The following is a 20810-nucleotide window of genomic DNA, read 5'->3' on the forward strand; positions in this document are numbered from 1 at the left end:
TGTCATGTTTACCATTGGAATCAGAGATCAAGATGTGTGTGTGCATGTGTGGGGGGGGCCGAATTAAGTGCTTATGTTTCCTTCCCTTTCTCTTCAAGTCTTCAGTCTACATGTGGTTTGCATAGCTGTGTGTAACACAGCATCTGCCCTGTTCAAAGGTTGCAGTTTCACCCTGTGTGCCTGGGCTTGCCTATTGGAACATGTCCTCGCAATCATTAATCCCAGAGGAGCTGGGCATTTACACACACTGGTGCAAAGCCTTAAGCATTTAACATGCTGGCAGGCACATGACGCACCTGCTGCCACAGACTTCTGCCCATCCAAACAAGAAGAGGCATAAGATGGCTTAAAAGATGAGGCGCATGATGTCACAAAAGATGAGGCATATGATGTCATAAAAGACGGGCTTGTCTCACCTGGTTTGATGTAGACAGTGACCTGGTCTCCAGCATTGTCTCCGACCACTGCGGTCACACTGACACCATAGGACACACCCTCCGTCAGGTCTCTGAGGTCAAAGGTCGTCTGGTTACCAGGGATGCTACGAGTTTCCTCCGTCCCCACTGCAATGAGACAAAAAACATAAACAAAACACAAGGACGTGATCTATGTACACAGCACAGTTTGAGGCTTATAGGGATTATGAGTGCTAACACGCTACCAAAACAACTCAGTTTTGAAAAGGAGAGTGACATCGGTCTAAGGGTCGGTGTACCGTCTGTGTTGAGGATGGCGATGCGGTACTGCGTGGCCCCCGCCACCCCCGTCCACCCTAGTCTGACGATGCTGCCCAGGTACTCCACTACTCTCAGGTTGGACACCCTCCCCACCGGCTGCTCCACTACATCATCACAGGGTTAAAGGAAAAGGTTTCACAAGGACATAAAGAGAACTGACTCATCATCACAAAATGGAATTCAATCTTATTACATGTCACTTAACTCATCCCAAAACAAGTTATCCAAAGTTGTCCCACCCCACCAGCTGTGTCCCTGACCTGCAGATGTGGTGGAGACAGGAGTGGCCTCCTCACGGCCTTCATACAGCGTGTAAAGGGTGATGATGTATTCTGTGCTGGGCTGAAGGCCTGACAGCTCGTAGCTGGTGGTGCTCGAGGGGAAGGACTGGCTCTGCACACGACCCCCTGCAGAGAAGGAAAGGAATCAAGGGCACAAAGGACCGCACCTCAGTGCAAGTACGTGTTGTGGTCATCTCAGAGTTTGTGTGCATGTGCGTGGGTGTGCATGTAAATGAGAGAGTGAAAGCAAGTATCTGACCTTTCCCCTGCCTCCACTCCAGGCGGTACCCTCTGGAGAGCTGGATGAGGTTCCAGGTGAGGCGGATGGAGGAGGGACCCGTAGTCGCTGCCCGAAGGACCTGCTGCTCCTGACGCTCTGGGAAAAACACACAATAATCTGAGCAGCAGTAAGGGGCACAGCCACAGACCAGGCAATAAAAACACAGCTATTGAAAAACCTCATCGTTATTCCCAAACCTATCGGCACTGCCACATCCAAGCCTCTAAAATGGTGACATTTTCACTTCAAACATGAAAACCACTGTTGGGAATTCCCAACATTCAATTACTTGTAATGTACTGTAACAGTAAAATGGCTTCTCGAAACCCAACGGTGACGTTTCAATAAACAAAAGTACTGTGGGACTGCACAGGACGCAGAACACAGATGTGGTGTATTTTTTTTTGTTGCTAATTCCTCTAACATGGCACATAAGTGAGAAGATGGCTTGTAGATCCTCATAAGAGTCTATCTGGGCTGGATTGTTTAGAGCATGTTTCAGACACGCAGCCATGCCACGAAGTTTTTTTCAGGCTGAATATGAACATACTGTGGGACATTCATGCGTTTCAGCCCTCCTCAGGAATAATATACAAATAAACAAACAGTTAACAACACAGTCCACTTAGTGCAACACAGTCCAAAAATTCCACTGTCCAGTGAACGAACGCCAGCCAGGATGACTGTCGGAACTGCCAGTCTGCATGGGCTAGCAGTTAGCTTAGCCGGCCCCGCTTCTGTGTCCTGTCAGACTGCCCTCGATGTTTCCTCCTTGGGTGCAGCTCCGGGGGGGCCATGGTCCCTGGGCCCACCGGATGCAGAGGACCAGGCCCCCCAGCCGATCCAGCACCAGCTCTCCCAGCCAGACAGCTTCCACACACCTCAACGCACTCCACACGACGACACTGAAACACAGTCAATGCTAGACGAGGCCACTGTCAGACCACCATCAGTGTTATTGGAACTGCCCGCCTGCATGGGCTAGCAGTTAGCTTAGCCTGCCCCGCTTCTTTGTCCTGTCAGACCACCCTCGGTGTTACCTCTTCGGGCACAGGTCCGGTCAGGGCCGTGGTCCCTGGGCCCACAGGACGCAGCAGACCAAACTCTTCCAGTCGATCAAGCGCCAGCTCTCCCAGCCATCAAACGAAGACAAGAGGTCCGCGGTGGTGTAGCGGTCTAAGCATCGGCTTTGTGTCGATGCAGTTGCCCACTGGGGACTGGGGTTCACGCCCCGGCCTTGTCAGATCCGACTATGGCAAGACTCGATGAAGCAGCGATAATTGGCAATGCTGTCTTCGGGAGGGGGGCGGAGTCGGCTTGTGTTCGTCATATGAATGCATCTCTGTGTGTGTCGGAAAAAGCAGTGGTTCGGCCTGGATTCACCTTGTCACAGAAGTGGCGAGGCGTCTCCTTCCAGACTGCCGGCCGGAGAGATGCAGTTGGTGAATACATACAGTACGAGGGTGGGTGTTTGAACTAAAATAGGGATCGATTTGTTAGGGCTCGGTCTGTTGACCAACCTGGCAACCAGCAATGAGAGCGGGGGAAGGGCGCGTCTGAAACACCTGCAGCCTACCTACTCGTTAACCACTCTAGTATAAGTTTGTTTGCTTTCCAGAACTCGTCGCGAGTTCGTCCTGAACAGTCCCGTGAGTAAATTCTTCGTCTCGAGTTTTGTGACATTTCTGTGTCTCCCGGTGGAGTACAGATTGTAGTATTCTCCGTGTTTTTGCTTGTTTGATTATTCCCTTGTGTCAGTTCTCCTTGAGAGCTTGTTCGGAGAAGAACTCTCTTTGTGTTTTCCCCATTGGATTTTCCCATCGTGATTTTCTAGTTGAGATCAAGTTTTTGATATTCTAATTTCTCCTCTCTCACTGTGGATCTTATGACTCGGTTGGACTTCTACCTTAAAGGAGCAGTTTGTGTTTTTTCCCCTTTCGGACTTTAAAGGAGCAGTTTGTGTTTTTTCCCTTTCGGACTTTAAAGGAGCAGTTCACGTTTTTTCCCTTTCGGACTTTAAAGGAGCAGTTTACTTTTTTTCCTTTTCGGATTAAGGGGGCAGTTTACGTTTTCTCATTTTTAAGAAGCTATTCTCAAGTTCCGCCTGAAGCGCCTCCCCCTTCTGTCCAGGACCGGCCGGCTCTCCTCTACGAGTCCTGCCAGGTTGGTGCTTTACTTTGTCTTGTGTTGTCGCTATTGGGTTCGTTCTACAAACCCTAACAGTACGAACTCGCCTTCACTATGAACCCAGACAACCCAGACGCCAATCCTGTCCAGGCTGCTCTCTATAAGCAGATTCAGCTTACAGCCTCCCACGGCCAGCAACTACAAGAGGCCGCTGTTGCCATGCAGGGCCTCCGGGCTCAGGTGCAACCCCTCCAGGCTTCGGTGGATTCTCTTTCGGCCCAGCAAGCGGCGCTCGCGAGCCAACAAGAGGAGGTTCTTAAGCAGTTGCAAACTCTCACAGCGGCTATCACCATCCAGCCAGCTGTCCCACCAGTTCCGGCCGCCCCTCCTCCAGCAGTGCCCGCAGCCGTTGCCTTAGACAATCCTACCGTTTATGTTTCGGATTTCCGGGAGCCCAGTATCTCCAATCCCAGGCCTTTTGATGGCAACTTTGAGACCTGTGCCACGTTCATCATGCAGTGTGAGCTTGTCTTCGCCCACCATTCCAGGGGGTTCACCACAGATGCTGCAAGAGTTGCTTACGTGACTAACCTGCTGACTGGCCGCGCTGCTCAGTGGGCCACTGCTTCCTGGTCCATGGGGGCCAGTTTCTGCTCTTCCTACGATGACTTTGTGGCTGAGCTTCGGAAGGTATTCCATCATCCAGTGTACGGTCAGGATCCGGGTGTCCGATTGAGCAGGATCCAGCAGGGCAGTGGCAGTGTCACTGACTACTCAGTCGAGTTCAGGCTGGCTGCGGCTGAGAGTGGCTGGAACGACCAGTCACTTCGGGTAACCTTCCGTAGGGGCCTCAGCGATGCCGTCAAGGATCAGCTAGCCACCCGGGAGGATCCTACCTCTCTCGACGACCTTATCAGCCTTGCCATCCGCATCGATGGACGTCTCCGCGAGAGAAGGCGCGAGCGAGGTCTACGGGGAACCGTTTCTACCTCTCAGCCATCCAGAGCTTCCGAAGGGGGCTCTTCTTCGTCGCACTCCACTTCCCCTGTGGCAAGCCTCTCCTCCTCCCAGACAGTGACAGAGGAGGAACCTATGCAGCTTGGGCGTACACGACTGACTCCCGCTGAACGTGAGGCCCGGTTCAAGGCAGGTCTCTGTCTTTACTGCGGTCTTAAGGGACACCGGATCAGCGAGTGTCCTACGCGGCCAAAAGATTAGGCTCACTGGGACCCCGGGAGATCCTAGTGAGCCGTCTTTCCTGTTCCCGCCATCCTGCTCCGGCTAACCATCTTGTGAGCGTTACCCTGGCTTGGGCAGACCAGCGGCTCACTGTAGGCGCACTCATCGATTCGGGAGCTGATGGGTGTTTCTTGGACTCTACGTTTGCTGCTCAAGCTAACATTCCATGTGAGGAATTGGAGAGGCCAATAGAGGCCTTTGCTCTGGATGAGCGCCGCCTGGCCAGTGTTACCCGACAGTCCTGTCCCGTGTCTCTCACTATTGCTGGAAACCATGTGGAGAGCCTTCAGTTCTTCGTCATCCAGTCTCCCTTAGTTCCTGTGATCTTGGGGCGTCCCTGGTTGGCTCAGCATGAGCCACACATTGCTTGGTCGTCTGGTAACATTTTGGAGTGGAGCTCCTCCTGTCACGCCCGGTGTCTTCAGGCCGCACCTGGTCCAGCAGTCCAGACTGTTCCGATTGCCCCTCCTCCCGATCTTTCCTCTGTTCCTCCCGAGTATCATGATCTCGGGGAGGTCTTCAGCAAGACGCGGGCTCAGTCTCTCCCTCCGCATCGGCCATATGATTGTGCTATCAACCTCCGTCCTGGGGCCTCTCTCCCTAGCAGTCGTCTTTACAGCCTTTCCATCCCCGAGAAGGCTGCTATGGACGATTACATTTCAGAATCGTTGGCGGCAGGGCTCATCCGACCCTCATCCTCCCAGGTGGCAGCTGGTTTCTTTTTCGTTAAGAAGAAGGATGGTGGTCTCCAACCCTGCATTGATTATCGCCAACTCAACGACATCACCATCAAGAATAAATACCCCCTGCCTCTGATGAGCTCCACCCTCGAACCCCTGACCCAGGCGACTGTCTTCACTAAGCTGGATCTCCGGAACGCCTACCATCTCGTTCGGATCCGGAAAGGGGACGAGTGGAAGACAGCCTTTAAGACTCCCCGTGGTCATTATGAGTACCTGGTAATGCCGTTCGGCCTCACCAACGCCCCGGCGGTGTTCCAGGCACTCATGAATGACATCCTTCGCGACATGCTCGACCAATTCGTTGTCGTCTACCTTGATGACATCCTCATCTTCTCCAGGTCCCTCGAGGAGCATGTCCAGCACGTGCGGCAGGTTCTCGAACGCCTCTTTCGTAACCGGCTGTTCGTCAAGGCTGAGAAATGCCTGTTCCATTCTGAGTCAGTGGACTACTTAGGTTTTATCGTGGAGGGAGGCAAGACTCGAGCTGATCCTCGCAAGATCAAAGCGGTGGTGGAATGGCCGGATCCTAAGTCACGTAAGGAACTGCAGAGCTTCCTCGGGTTCGCGAACTTTTACAGGAGGTTCGTCCGAAACTACAGCTCTGTAGCAGAACCCCTCACCCGTCTAACCTCCCCCTCTCAGCCGTTCGTCTGGTCCCCAGCTGCTCGCTCTGCATTTCTGTCGCTCAAGGAGAGGTTCACCAGTGCCCCCGTCCTACTCCATCCCGATCCCAAGAGGCAGTTCATAGTTGAGGTGGACGCTTCGGACACCGGATTGGGGGCTGTGCTCTCCCAACGATCAGAGGCCGACCAGAAGGTTCATCCTTGCGCGTTCTTCTCCCGCCGGTTCCTTCCCGCCGAGGAGAACTACGATGTTGGTAATCGGGAGCTTCTCGCTGTAGTGGCTGCACTTGAGGAATGGCGCCATTGGCTGGAGGGGGCAGAGCATCCATTTACCATCTGGACTGATCATAAGAACCTGACGTTCATCCGGGCAACCAAACGTCTCAATGGTCGGCAGGCACGGTGGGCCAGCTTCCTCAGTCGGTTCGACTTCACACTGACTTATCGTCCTGGCTCCCGCAACACCAAGGCAGATGCTCTGTCTCGTCAACACCTTAAGGAACCTGTAACGGTGGAACCAAGTCCCGTCCTCCCTGAGACCAAGGTCGTTGGCGTGGTGACCTGGGGCCTTGAAACGGTGGTCAAGCGCGCCTTGCGCTCCAGTCCAGCCCCGAGCAACGTGCCGCCTCGCCGACTGTTTGTTCCGGACTCAGTGAGGTCTCGGGTCCTCAAATGGGGCCACACCAGTCAGCTCGCTTGCCACCCTGGAGTCCACCGCACTTTCACTTTCATAGCTCGACGGTTCTGGTGGCCCACTATGAGGAGGGACGTCAAGGAGTTCGTCATGGCCTGCACCATCTGTGCCCGCAGCAAGGCCTCTCACCAGGCACCGGCTGGTCTGCTGCAGCCCCTTCCTATTCCCAGTCGGCCCTGGTCCCATGTGGCGTTGGATTTTGTCTCTGGACTTCCTCCGTCTCAGGGCAACACAGTGATCCTGACGGTGGTGGATCGCTTCAGCAAGGGTGTTCACCTGGTGGCTTTGCCTAAGCTTCCTTCTGCTTCAGAAACCGCTGACCTCCTGATGAGCCACGTCTTCCGTTTGCATGGACTTCCCAAGGACATTGTGTCAGACAGAGGGCCCCAGTTTGTTTCCCGTGTGTGGCGTGCTTTCTGCAAGGGGTTGGGCGCCTCGGTCAGCTTTTCGTCGGGATATCATCCGCAGACTAACGGACAGACTGAGAGGATGAACCAGAGTGTGGAATCTGCTCTCCGTTGCGTCGCTGCCAAGAAGCCAACCTCCTGGATTCAGTTTCTCCCCTGGGTCGAGTATGCGGTCAACTCCCTGGTCAGCTCCGCCACCGGCCTCTCGCCCTTTGAGGCATCCCTGGGTTACCAGCCGCCCGTCTTCTCTGCACAGGAGTCCGAAGTGGAGGTTCCCTCCGTGCAGACTCATCTGGACCGCTGTCGTCGTGTCTGGGAGATCACCAGGGCTGCGCTGCTCCGTGCTACGGAACGTGCCAGACGAGGAGCTAACCGTCGCCGATCCACAGCACCAGCTTACCAACCCGGACAGAGAGTCTGGCTGTCCACCAAGGATCTCCCCCTTCAGTCCTCTGCCAAGAAGCTGAATCCCCGGTTCGTTGGACCCTTCGAGATCCAGGAAGTACCCAGTCCTGCAGTTGTGCGTCTTAAGCTCCCGGCCTCCATGAAGATCCATCCGGTTTTTCATGTGTCCCGAGTAAAGCCTGTCTCCGAGAGCCCCCTTATGCCTCCGGCCCCAGCTCCGCCTCCCCCTGAGATTGTGGATGGGCATCCACAGTGGAAGGTCCGTCGGCTGATGGACGTCCGACGCAGGGGACGGGGGTTCCAGTATTTGGTTGACTGGGAGGGCTATGGGGTGGAGGAACGAAGCTGGGTATCCCGCCAGCTCATCATGGACCCTGGTCTGCTCGCTGAGTTCTATCGCCGTCACCCTGACAAGCCTGGCAGGTCGCCTGGTGGCTCCCGTACGGGGGGGGTACTGTTAGGGCTCGGTCTGTTGACCAACCTGGCAACCAGCAATGAGAGCGGGGGAAGGGCGCGTCTGAAACACCTGCAGCCTACCTACTCGTTAACCACTCTAGTATAAGTTTGTTTGCTTTCCAGAACTCGTCGCGAGTTCGTCCTGAACAGTCCCGTGAGTAAATTCTTCGTCTCGAGTTTTGTGACATTTCTGTGTCTCCCGGTGGAGTACAGATTGTAGTATTCTCCGTGTTTTTGCTTGTTTGATTATTCCCTTGTGTCAGTTCTCCTTGAGAGCTTGTTCGGAGAAGAACTCTCTTTGTGTTTTCCCCATTGGATTTTCCCATCGTGATTTTCTAGTTGAGATCAAGTTTTTGATATTCTAATTTCTCCTCTCTCACTGTGGATCTTATGACTCGGTTGGACTTCTACCTTAAAGGAGCAGTTTGTGTTTTTTCCCCTTTCGGACTTTAAAGGAGCAGTTTGTGTTTTTTCCCTTTCGGACTTTAAAGGAGCAGTTCACGTTTTTTCCCTTTCGGACTTTAAAGGAGCAGTTTACTTTTTTTCCTTTTCGGATTAAGGGGGCAGTTTACGTTTTCCCATTTTTAAGAAGCTATTCTCAAGTTCCGCCTGAAGCGCCTCCCCCTTCTGTCCAGGCCCGGCCGGCTCTCCTCTACGAGTCCTGCCAGGTTGGTGCTTTACTTTGTCTTGTGTTGTCGCTATTGGGTTCGTTCTACAAACCCTAACACGATTGGCCACTAAATTGGGAGAAAAAGGGAAACATCAGAAATAAATTTAAAAAAAACAAAAAAACAAAGACAAAATAAACTTAGATGCAGATGTGGACAAAGACACTGCATGGACGGTACTGGGTGAGGCTGCTGCAAACATGAATTCGCGCCACCATCTTCCCACACCGGAAGCGCCACATCACATCACAGGAGTACACAGCAGATAACTAATGTGTAGTCCTGTACACATCAGTTCGCAGTTAACATTGTGTGTACTCCTGTACACATCAGTTAGCTGGCAGGAATATACACCCCTGCGCACCAGACAGCCGTAACCCCATCCAACACAAACACATACACGCACAAAGGCTTTCAGCTTACTGCACATTGTGAGCAAGCTAATTTGCCTGAAATATAAACGGCAATGCTGCAGAAAGGCAATTGTATAAGTCATGAAAGATTGTGTTCTTTTGCATCAAGTATAACAAATGAACAGTTTGTAAAAATCTGTCAAGGGAAAAGAGATTTCCATTTTCATTGTAGGCAATTTCATAACCTAGCTGCAGGATGAAAGGCAGTTGTGTAACTTGGCTTTTCTGTGGGAGATGAAAGCAGCACAACCGCCTCCTTTTTCCCAAGCTGGTAAAATGTTTACAAGGCCCGTTTCTGTTGACATTTACAGCAGCCAGCACACTGACATTCAAAAGTGAATGGATGGTGAGAGCGGTTTTCCCCCCTTTGTCATACCAGACACAACGCCACCGCTCTCCCCGGAGGCCATTCACGTGCTGAGCATGCCAGGGATCATCTGCTAACTCTCTGTGATGTTCAGCAAGCACGTCTTCACATCCTCGACCCATCTGTCAAAACACTTAAGCTCCAATCTGCTGCAACACTGGGTTTTACTTCTAGGACTGATGGAGTTGGCTGGTAGAAAAGGTGCAAAGTGTCCAGCAAGAGCCACTGACCATTTGCAAAAACTTACTTTTGAGCAGATGTGTGTGTGTGCGTGAATGGTTTGGTCACTAATCTGATAGTTACCGTCCGCAAAGCTGACTGATAAGAGCAATTCTGATGACCATAATTCTGGCATCAGGAACACTGTCATTTCATTTCATGTACTTCCATGAAATGAAATGACATATCGTTTCCCCCCAGCCCACAGCAGTGCAACACAGAGACAAAAACACATTTCCAAAAACTGCAAGAACACACATATCCAAACTAACACACATATTCAAACTAACAATAAATAAATAAATCACTGCGCAGCAGAACAAACGCCAGCCAGGATGACTGTCTGCATCGACTAATGGTTAGCCTAGCCCAGTGTTTCTCAACCCAGTCCTCAAGGAACCCCTATCCTGCAGATGTTCATTGTAGCCCTGCTTGTACTTACTCGACCAATCATCTCGCAGCACTTAATTATGCAAGGTGTGCAACATCTGACAAATGTCATTGCTGATTGGTTGAATAACTACAAACAGGTACCTATTCAGGGTTGCAAAGAAAATATGCACGATAGGGGGTCCTTGAGGACTGGGTTGAGAAACACTGGCCTAGCCTGCCCCGCTTTCGCGTCCTGTCAGACCGCCCTCGGTGTTATCGGAACCGCCGGTCAGCATGGGCTAGCTAGCAGTTAGCTTAGCCTGCCCGTTCCCGCGTCCTGTCAGACCGCCCTCGGTGTTACCACCTCGTTCGCAGCTCCAAGCAGGGCCGTGGTCCCCGGACCCCACAGGACGCCGCGGACCAAGCTCTCCCAGCCGATCCGGCGCCAGCTCTCCCGGCCATCAAACCAAGACAAAACTTAAACGCAGACGCGGACAAAGACGCTGCATGGACGGTAACTGGCTGAGGCCGCTGCAAACGTGAATTCGCGCCGCCAGCTTCCCACACCGGAAGCAGGAATGGAGTTGCGAATAAAAGATCGAGCGCCCCCTAGTGACTCGGAGTACTGTAATTCTGTTTTACAGTTTCTCCGAAAGTCCCTTATTATAACTACTCTTTGCTTACTCAAGAGCCATGACGCTTTAGTAATCTAGCATTATCTGTCGTATATTACACCAAGCGTGCTGGACTTGGAGCCGGGTTAGGTGTCAGGGGGAGAAGAGACAACTGACCAGTACTTATTGGAGGATCACTGTGCTATAAATGTCATTTTTCGAGCTCAGTTATCTCTTTCAATGCCTATGGAAGAACTTGATTGTTTCACTCCAATAAACATTAAATTGCTCGACTTGATGTCACACAGCCTTTTGAGTTTCTGCCTGTTAAGCAGCGAGTTTCGTGCAGATTAAACACAAATCAAATTCCTTCTGGCTCTTGTAGAAGTACCTAGCGGTTGATTGCCCCTGCTGGTGAAGGTTTTATCTCGTCCAGGTTACATGTAAGTGGGCTATGCAGCACAGCTACAAAACAGTTCACCATTTTGTTCAGTTAAAGGAAAACTAATTGATGTTAATTTCTCAATTTGATCCTTGATGAGACCACAGCTGAAGCCAAAATGAAGCCATCCATCCATCTTTCCATTATCCAAGCCGCTTATCCTAATTAGGGTCGCGGCATGCTGGAGCCTATCCCAGCAGTCATTGGGTGGCAGGCGGGGAGACACCCTGGACAGGCCGCCAGTCCATCACAGGGCCGACACACACACACACACCTAGGGACTATTTAGTATGGCTGATTCACCAGACCTACATGTCTCTGGACTGTGGGAGGAAACCGGAGCCCCCGGAGGAAACCCACGCAGACACAAGGAGAACATGCAAACTCCACACAGAGGACGACCCCCAAGGTTGGACAACGCCGCGGCTCGAACCCAGGACCTTCTTGCTGTGAGGCGACTATACTAACCACTGCGCCACCGTGCCGCCAGTGCCTATTCTAAGTATTAGTATCCTAAGCATTAGGCTAAACCAGGTAAGTAATCTTAAAGCATTTTTTAAATCATGTTAAAGTTCAACAATTTTAGATTTCAATCTTTTACACAAATAGCATTTCTCCTTTCTTTCACCCCCCCCCCTTTTTTTTAAGCGAGGCATATGCTGAGAAGGACCGGGTAGTGAAAATGAAGCCATGAAGCCAAAAAATAAGATAAAATCAAGCCAGGCTTCTTTCCATATCAGCAAATCTCCAAGTAGACATTGTGTGTGCAGCTGTAACTCTAAGTTACAGCTGCACACACAACAGACATTACAGATTGAACTCTGTTGGTGGTAGATGTAGAGACAAACATCATAAGTAAAGTTTAAGTGACTGTGGTCTGTGTACTGTATACAGCTCACAACTTTGGCAGGACGGCGAGTACATTTGTTATGAAGCTCTTCTGCGCCCACGTCCGCCATCTCTCTGCAGCCCCGTGGTGACTCACCGGGCCCTGACTCACGGACAGCTCGGACGCTGCCGCAGCAAAGCAGTCCGCTGCCATTAGTCAGCGGGGACAGATGGTGCATGTGTGTATGATGAGTGTGTAGGTGTGCTGGAAATGTTCCTTAAACACAGCTAAACTGTAACATATGCAGGTTCTCAGAGCAGAGATGGAAAACAAGAACAGGGACGAGTTCTGGCCTCTGTTCGTATCGGTCCTTCCTGTCCTTGTATTTGTCTTGGCACAAAAATAAAGAGCGGCTTTTCGAAAAGCACTCCCCAAGGAGATATTTCCATGACAACCACTGACAGATTACTCTACAGTGAAGAAATACTGCCAGTAAATATACTCTCCACGTTATAACAGACAGGTTACGACTAAAAGGTAAACGGTATTACTGCTGGTCGGTCTGTGAAAACCTGGGCAGCCAAAGTGAAGTAATTGAAGAATCAAAAAAGAAGTAAAAATATTCTCCCTCCCCTCAGGAACTACTTTCACAGTGCCCATTGAGCAAGGCATGTGACCCCTCAGACGAGTAAAAGCATATGTCTGGCTTAATCTAAGTGGGATATCCCGCTTCTGGTATGGGATGATGGTGGTGCAAATTCACGTTTGTAGCGGCCTCGACCAGCACCGTCCATGCAGTGTCTTTGACCATATCTGCATGCGTTTAAGTTTGTCTTCGTTTGATGGCTGGGGGAGCTGGTGCTGGATCAGCTGGGAGAGCTTGGTCTGCCGCGTCCTGTGGGCCCGGGGACCACGGCCCTGCCTGGAGCTGCGCCCGAGGAGGAAACACAGAGGGCGGTCTGACAGGACGCGGAAGCGGGGCAGGCTAAGCTAACTGCTAGCCCATGCAAACACCGAGGGCGGTCTGGCGGCGGCCTCGCCTAGCCTTGACTATGTTTTAGTGTCGTCGTCAGGGAGGTGTGTCGAAGGTGTCTGGCTGGGTGAGCCGGCGTGGGATCGGCTGGGGGAGCCTGGTCTGCTGCGTCTGGTAGGCTCGGAGACCACGGCCCCGCCTGGGGCTGCACCCAAGGAGGAAACACCGAGGGCGGTCTGACAGGACGCGGAAGCGGGGCAGGCTAAGCTAACTGCTAGCCCACGCAGAGCGGCAGTTCCGACAGTCATCCTGGCGTTCACTCTCTTGCACAGTGATTTTTTTTTTGTTGCTTGTTTGTTTTTTGTTTTTTTGGATAAGTTGGATATACGTGTTTTTGTAGTTTTTGGATATGTGTTTTGTCTTTGTCTTGCGCTGTTGTGGGCTGGGCAAAACAATGTTTAATTTCATTTCTTGTACGCAAGTGCAGGGAATGAAATGACAAATAAATGTTCCCGATTCCTGATATTTGTTGGACTCACTGACTTGTGAATGTGAAGTACGACAGGACAATGTGACAATGCGCAAGTACTGGAAATGAATGGAAAGTGAGACAGGGCGAGATAGAGGGACAAAGAGAGAACTTGCGAGTCAGTTTCAGAGGGACACTCTGGCTGAAATCTCACCAACCTATTTTGAATCTGGCTGTAGCCACCGGGCCCTCGGTGTTGCCCTCGTAGAGGGGGATGACGGTCACAATGTACTCGGTGTCAGTCTGCAGGCTGGACAAAGTGTAGGACTCACGGTTCCCCGCCACCTCCACCGTGTCAACGTCCCGACCTTCAGCACGGACGGCCAGAGGTGGACAGAGAAACACGCGTGTAATTTAATGGTAAAAAAAAACAACATTTAAGAGCTCAGGACTTCTAGCTAGAAGCGTAAAATGTTCAAAAGTATAAAAAAATAAAGATAAAGGTAGCACATGATGACAGCGGAAACCTAAATTGAATTTTGATTATGTGCGCTGACCTGTAAAAGGCCCCCAGACCAAACGGTAGGCACGGGCCCCGCTGACCCCTCTCCATCGAATACCAACACTTCCTTCTGACTCCGTCTGCACCGCCAACTGCTGCACTGCCTCAAGACGCACTGGCATGCGCGCGCGCGCGCACACACACACACACACACACACACACACACACACAGGATTAACAAGACATTGTGAAAAGTGTGTGTAAAGATGTGGTAATTGAAACAGGCGACATTCTCGGCGCCAAGGGGCAGCATTACCAGGTGACATTTTGGGTTATTGATTATCAGTGCAATACTACCTCCCCCCACATCCAATACAGCAAAATGTAACATGTACTCATGTAATTTCATTTAACTACTATTGACAGCTTAATGATTGACAACTTAAATGACTGGACCCCCATCGTGTATAAAGAGTCTTGGGCTGCACCAGTAGAATAAAGGGAACTGGGTCCCGTCTCTTTGGAGAGCAGTGTACTTACAGGTGCGGGCGGTGAGGGTGGAGGGGGAGGCGGAGTTGCGTGGGAACAGCGGGTAGAGGCTGATGACGTACTCGGTGTCAGGCTGCAGGGCCTCCAAAGTGACGGATGTGGAGTCGGCAGCCAGAGACTGCTCCATTAGCTGGGCCGCCGGCTGACCTGCTCATGCAGCCGGTTGGGTCACAGCATATGAATTACAGCGTTGTCACCATAACAGTAAAAAACTGTACAGCGATTGCAGATTTAAAAAAGACAACATGAAAGGGCAAAAATAAGGCTATTTGATGTAGGGCTGCAACTTATAATTATTTTTAGGGATGCACCAATATCACTTTTTCACTGCCAATACCGATTCCAAGTACGATCCTTTAAGTATTGGCCGATATCAAGTACTTTTTTCCACTTTTACAGAAATACATGCTTGACAAAAATATAGTAAGTCGGGGCATGTTGCTTCTATTCATGACACGTTACTCTTGGCTTTTGGTATCGGATTTCAGTTTTGGGTAACGTCTCTAATACCGATACTCCATTTTAGCCTTGTATCACCCCAATGTCTGATACCAATATCAGTGTTGATACATTCCTAATTATTTCTTCATTAATCAATTACCATGAAGTCTAAATAAACATCAAGTTCCCAGAGCCCATAGTGACGTCTTAAAAGTCAAGCAAATCTTGGTATTTGTCAAGCTGAAGCCAAAAAGTATTTGGTATTATTATCTGATAAATTATTGTAACAATGTATTACTTACCAAAATTATTATCAATTAATTTTCATTTGATTGACAAATCAACTAACCAGTAATCTTTTTAGAACTGATTTAGTGGGATACATAGTAACATTCTAGCTAGAGATAATGATTTAGTGGGATACATACTAACATTCTAGCTAGAGATAATGATTTAGTGGGATACATACTAACATTCTGGCTAGAGATAATGATTTAGTGGGATACACAGTAACATGCTGGCTAGAGATAATAATTTGGTGGGATACATAGTAACATTCTAGCTAGAGATAATGATTTAGTGGGATACACAGTAACATGCTGGCTAGAGATAATGATTTGGTGGGATACATAGTAACATTCTAGCTAGAGATAATGATTTAGTGTGCTACATAGTAACATGTTAGCTAGAGATAGTGATTTAGTGTGCTACACAGTAACATGCTGGCTAGAGATAATGATTTAGTGGGATACATACTAACATGCTAGCTAGAGATAATGATTTAGTGGGATACATAGTAACATGCTGGCTAGAGATAATGATTTAGTGGGATACATACTAACATGCTAGCTAGAAATAATGATTTAGTGTGCTACACAGTAACATGCTGGCTAGAGATAATGATTTAGTGGGATACATACTAACATGTTAGCTAGAGATAATGATTTAGTGGGATACATAGTAACATGCTGGCTAGAGATAATGATTTAGTGGGATACATAGTACCATGCTGGCTAGAGATAATGATTTGGTGGGATACATAGTAACATGCTGGCTAGAGATAATGATTTAGTGGGATACATAGTACCATGCTGGCTAGAGATAATGATTTAGTGTGCTACATAGTAACATGTTAGCTAGAGATAGTGATTTAGTGGGATACATACTAACATGTTAGCTAGAGATAAACTGCAGCGGTGGGGAAATGGCTGTAAGTGGACGACAACTCAGCACCCAGTTTGTGTATGCATGAATGCATACATGCATGTGTTGTTATGTATACATGTGGGTGTGTCGGCTTACTTATTTTACCTGTGTCAAAAAATGTGCACTTGCTAGAACTGGCAGACACAGAAGCAGGTAGAAACACCACACCATGTATGACAGAATACACCCTGACCTTAGTAAAACAAACAGTCACATGCCAGTCTGAATAGAGGCCCTCCGTCTGAGACTGGTACTCCTGCCACGTCCCAGGAGGAACAGCTACTGAGTCGTGCATGCTTGTGCTGTTCTCTGCCTTATATGTAGAGAGGCTGTTTATATACCTCCTCAGGGGCCACTTTTCTTTCATGAATCATGGCATAAGCACCCAGACATCTTTATACCTTTATGATTTGTGCCACACCCGCTCTCTGTTCCTCCTCTTGAAAGGCTGCAGCAAATTGCTGAGGCTTCTTTACATTAGAAAAGGTTCCTCATGAAAATGCATTATATTTAAGGTACTGATTGGGTAATAAACCTGGCTGCAGACAACCATCACCTAAGGAGTGAGGGAAGCCTGTTTTTCACATACTCACGCATGAGTGCCATAAATTCTAGACATGTTTCCAACTTGCCAGAAACAGGTTAGCCGTGGCGCCCCTTCTTCCTTTATTATTTTCTGTCACACTTTATTTTGACAAGATGGTTCTGTTGACGTGACTGAGTGTTTTTCATGACAGATACCCAAAACTGTTGGCAAGAGGCTCTGGCCTTTTTCAATATCTGTACAAGTGATGCTGGTGGTTATTTTCTATGTGAACAATGCAATTCTCTTCTGCTATCAAAATATTGAGTACAACACATGCTGAGAGGGAGAGGGTGAGGAACGAGAAAGAGGAAAAAAAGAAACAGAAACAGAGAGAAAGGCTGATACACAGACACACGGAAGTAGAGAAATACTGGGCGTGTGTGCCTGACCTCGTGGCCCATAGGTGAATCTGTAGCCCTGGAAGGTAGATGATGGCCGGTCCCAGGCTACGGACAGAGAGAAGAAGCCTGCCTGGATTAGACGCAGGCTGGACACCCCGGGCAAAGATCCTGAGTGGTGGTGAAGGTAAAAAGAAAGATGTGTTGGAGAGAAGGTAAAGTCGAAATGAGAGGGGGGGGGTGAGAGGTGTTGATGACGAAGAGTGGACATATGCAATAGGGTGAAAAGCTCTATAATAATCGTATTCCCTTATATTTTTCTCAAAGTAACTTAACAGCGTAGCATCATGGTAACTAAAAGTCTCCGTGATGTCCTTGAAGCAGTCTCTTTATGGACTCACTGGTTCGTTGCTTGGCAGAGACAGACTCTCCTACACTGTTTGGGTATTGGGCGATGATCGTCACCAGGTAGTCGGTCCCTGACCTCAGCTCCCGGGCTGTGAAGGTCCTCTGACCCACAGCCACTGTCTCCTGCAGGGTAGACAAAGGGTGTCCATAGAATAATTAGAAGTTGTCATCGGGAAAAAAAAAAAGAAGTCAAGCATGGCAAAGTTGATAACTGGAATCTGAGATGGCTGCACCATAGTGTTTTTCTTCTACATCACGTCTGCCAGGGCACACAGATGGGATATTTCATGCTTTGCCCTGCCAAAATTTAATCTCTAGCACAACTACATCAAGTTAAGATCCACCCATTAGACATGTTCATACTAAGCCTAAAAGCCCCATGTTGTCTCAAAAAGTAAACCTCCCAGCTTTCCTAGACATAACTGCAATTAGCCATGTAAATCTAGGTCACCTCAATATGCTGCGCTATTTCGCTGAATGCTCATCAGGGGTTGGGAAATAGTCAAACCAACCACCCACCTGGCGTAGTTCTGCTGTGATGGGCTGGCCGAGGCCGGAGAGCGGTGTGTACTGGACCACATAGCCGCTCACCGGCCCTCCAGCGGGGCTCCAGCGAAACCGGAGTGAATCGGAGGTCTGAGCAGTGAACTGGATATTGGACGGGCCGGAGAAGGCCTCTGGAAGGAGAGGAGGAGAATGATGGGAGATACCATGGATGTAGTTTGGAATGTTGAAATCCCTTAATGGATGCATAGTCTATAACCCAATGAACCGATGAACCAAAGAATGAAAGGATGATGTATGTATATACATGTATATACATAAATATGTATGTATGTACCATCATTAGCATAGACTCCTCCTGAGGTGGAACAAACTCGAGGGCTCACAAGAGGAAGGAGGGTGTTGAGCAGTTTGAAGTCCCCAACGAAGGAAGTGAAATCACTGCTAGGTTGGGTGGCTATCTGAACCAGTTCGTTGCGGTCTGCACTTTTTATACCTAACAGACAAGGGCGGCTGGTTAAGAAAATAAAAAGAAATCACACTAGCCCATGAGCAAGTATGTGTCAATTCCAAAAATGCAAGCAAAAACTCCCTGAACACAAAATTCGTACCAACTGCGAAAACCTTCACTCCCTGACCACGCAGTTTCTGTGCTGGCTCCAGTACATTGTCCTGTGACTTCCCATCTGTGATCAGTATGGTGATCTGAATGGCAAGAGTTGGGACACATGATTAAAAGAAAGAGCTCAGCCAAGGAAAATAGTCTGATCCAGGGGTGGGCAATCTGATCCGGAAAGGGCCAGTGTGGGTGAAGGTTTTGTTCCAACCAAGCAATTACACATCTGTGTCTCCTCATCCAGTTCCTCAGCAAAGACTCTACTGGTTGATCAGCGGGATCAGGTGTGTAACTGCTTGGTTGGAACAAAAACCTTCACCCACACTGGATAAGACTGCCCACCCCTGGTTTAATCTAATGATGTTTGCAGAAAATATGTCCATGTTCTTGACAGACCTTTGGAACATCTCGACTGGACGTGGGGTTGAAGAAGTTGTCAGCAACAAACTTGAGTCCAGCGCCAGTGCGAGTGTTTCCTCCCTTGTAGTTGAGGCCCTCTATTGCGCTGACCAGCTCTGTGCCATTCAGGTAGGTGGTAAAGGTGAACTCAACTCTGGCAGGCACAAAACATGCTTCAGCTCATGAGTTATTCTCATCAGATGGGGTAAAATGCTCCTTTAACGTATACAGAAAGAGGAAAGCATGGAGGTAAACGTTCATTGGTTAAATCACCTGGAGGTATCGCTGTACTGTACAGCCCCGAACCTTATCCCTGACTGGCTGACAGAGCTGGCAAAAGGTTTTACGATGCCAGCCATGAAGCCCTTCACCTGCACGAAGTTAGCTCTGCCAATGCTGGATGATCCATCAACCAGGAATACGATGTCCGCTGCTCGCACGTTATTACACCGCCCTAAAATTCAAATGTGGGCACATTGACACACACACACAGCAGGACCACAAAATATAACGGGACTGATGTGATGAGTAAGAACATGAGGTGGGCAATGAGACAGGTAACTTTACCCTGTGCTCGTGCCTGGTTCACTGAGGACAGCAGGACAGCCACAGGGAAAACCACCCAGCTCCACATCTTCACAGCCTGGATCACACAGAGACATGCTGGGAATGGTTATCATGAACACGCCATTTTGTATGCAGCTTGTGGGTCCAAAAACAGACTTGCCAAACAAAACAAATTCGAATCCAGTAGTGCTATCAGTGTTGAAGGACCCATGCTGATATGCATGAATTATTAGGTTATGTCATTTTCAGAGGACAAAAATGTTAAGAAAATAGTGGCGATTCCAGGGTTCAAGCCAATGGAATTAGCCCAATGGTTGGTGACATTGGTCTATTTATGTTCTGAGCCACACGAAATGTTGCCTATTGATAGGAAGTTGTATGCAAGTGCTGCGCAATTATTATCAATAATTTGGTAACAATTTGGCTGGGTTAGATGTTCAAAATGGTGAAAGAAATCTATTGCGTGTAATCTTCATAGTGCTAAAGCTATCAGGCCTATATCACCTCCTAAACATGTGACTACACCCACCCCCTTTCTCCCCAATTGTATCCGGTCAATTACCCCGCTCTTCCGAACCGTCCCGGTCGCTGCTAGGGCTGCAGACTACCAGATGCCTCTTCCAATACATGTGGAGTCGCCAGCCGCTTCTTTTCACCTGACAGTGAGGAGTTTCACCAGAGGGACGTAGTTCGTGGGAGGTCTGACGTTAGCCCCCCCACCCCTGAACAGGTGCCCCGAACGACCAGAGGAGGCGCTAGAGCAGCGACCAGGACACATACCCACATCCGGCTTCCCACCCGCAGACACGGTCAATTGTGTCTGTAGGGACGCCCGACCAAGCCGGAGGTAACACAGGGATTCGAACTGGCGATTCCGTGTTGGTAGGCAACGGAATAGACCGCCACGCCACCCGGATGCCCATGTGACTACATTTTAAATCTCGATGTATCTTGACTTTACCCACAAATGGATTACTTTGTCCTTGGCATTTACTGACATTACTGTAAACCCCTGATTTAACTGGGAATATGTATGATACAGCGGTGCTTGGAAGTTTTTGAACCCTTTAGAATTGTCTATATTTCTGCATAAGTATGACCTAAAACATCATCAGATTTTCACACAAATCCTAAAAGTACATAAAGAGAACCCAGTTAAACAAATGAGACAAAAATATTATACTCGGTCATTGATCTATTAAGGAAAATTATCCAATATTACATATCTGTGAGTGGCAGAAGTATGTGAACCTTTGCTTTCAGTATCTGGTGCATCTTAGGGTACTGACGCTGACAGTTGCTGACTGCGTGTGTTGCAGTACTAGCTAGCTAGCCA

The 20810-nt window shown here is 49.2% G+C and overlaps 1 protein-coding gene across 1 annotated transcript in view; it reads right to left on the reverse strand.

Moving 5' to 3' along the window:
- Positions 1-19541, reverse strand: part of col7a1 (collagen, type VII, alpha 1) — a 107782-nt gene extending 88241 nt beyond the window's left edge. The window contains exons 1-15 of the mRNA XM_056300476.1: positions 19475-19541; positions 19181-19361; positions 18905-19061; positions 18504-18597; positions 18230-18388; positions 17908-18065; positions 17382-17511; positions 17032-17151; positions 14401-14556; positions 13916-14035; positions 13577-13726; positions 1278-1394; positions 998-1144; positions 716-841; positions 417-563 (exon numbers count right to left, since the gene is read on the reverse strand). Of these exons, the coding sequence (XP_056156451.1) occupies positions 417-563; positions 716-841; positions 998-1144; positions 1278-1394; positions 13577-13726; positions 13916-14035; positions 14401-14556; positions 17032-17151; positions 17382-17511; positions 17908-18065; positions 18230-18388; positions 18504-18597; positions 18905-19061; positions 19181-19361; positions 19475-19541 (2029 nt within the window). The remainder of the gene's footprint in view (positions 1-416; positions 564-715; positions 842-997; positions 1145-1277; positions 1395-13576; positions 13727-13915; positions 14036-14400; positions 14557-17031; positions 17152-17381; positions 17512-17907; positions 18066-18229; positions 18389-18503; positions 18598-18904; positions 19062-19180; positions 19362-19474) is intronic.
- Between the last annotated feature and the right edge of the window lie 1269 nt (positions 19542-20810).

Source organism: Lampris incognitus, chromosome 2 (assembly GCF_029633865.1).
Source record: "Lampris incognitus isolate fLamInc1 chromosome 2, fLamInc1.hap2, whole genome shotgun sequence".
NCBI classification, from domain to species: domain Eukaryota; kingdom Metazoa; phylum Chordata; class Actinopteri; order Lampriformes; family Lampridae; genus Lampris; species Lampris incognitus.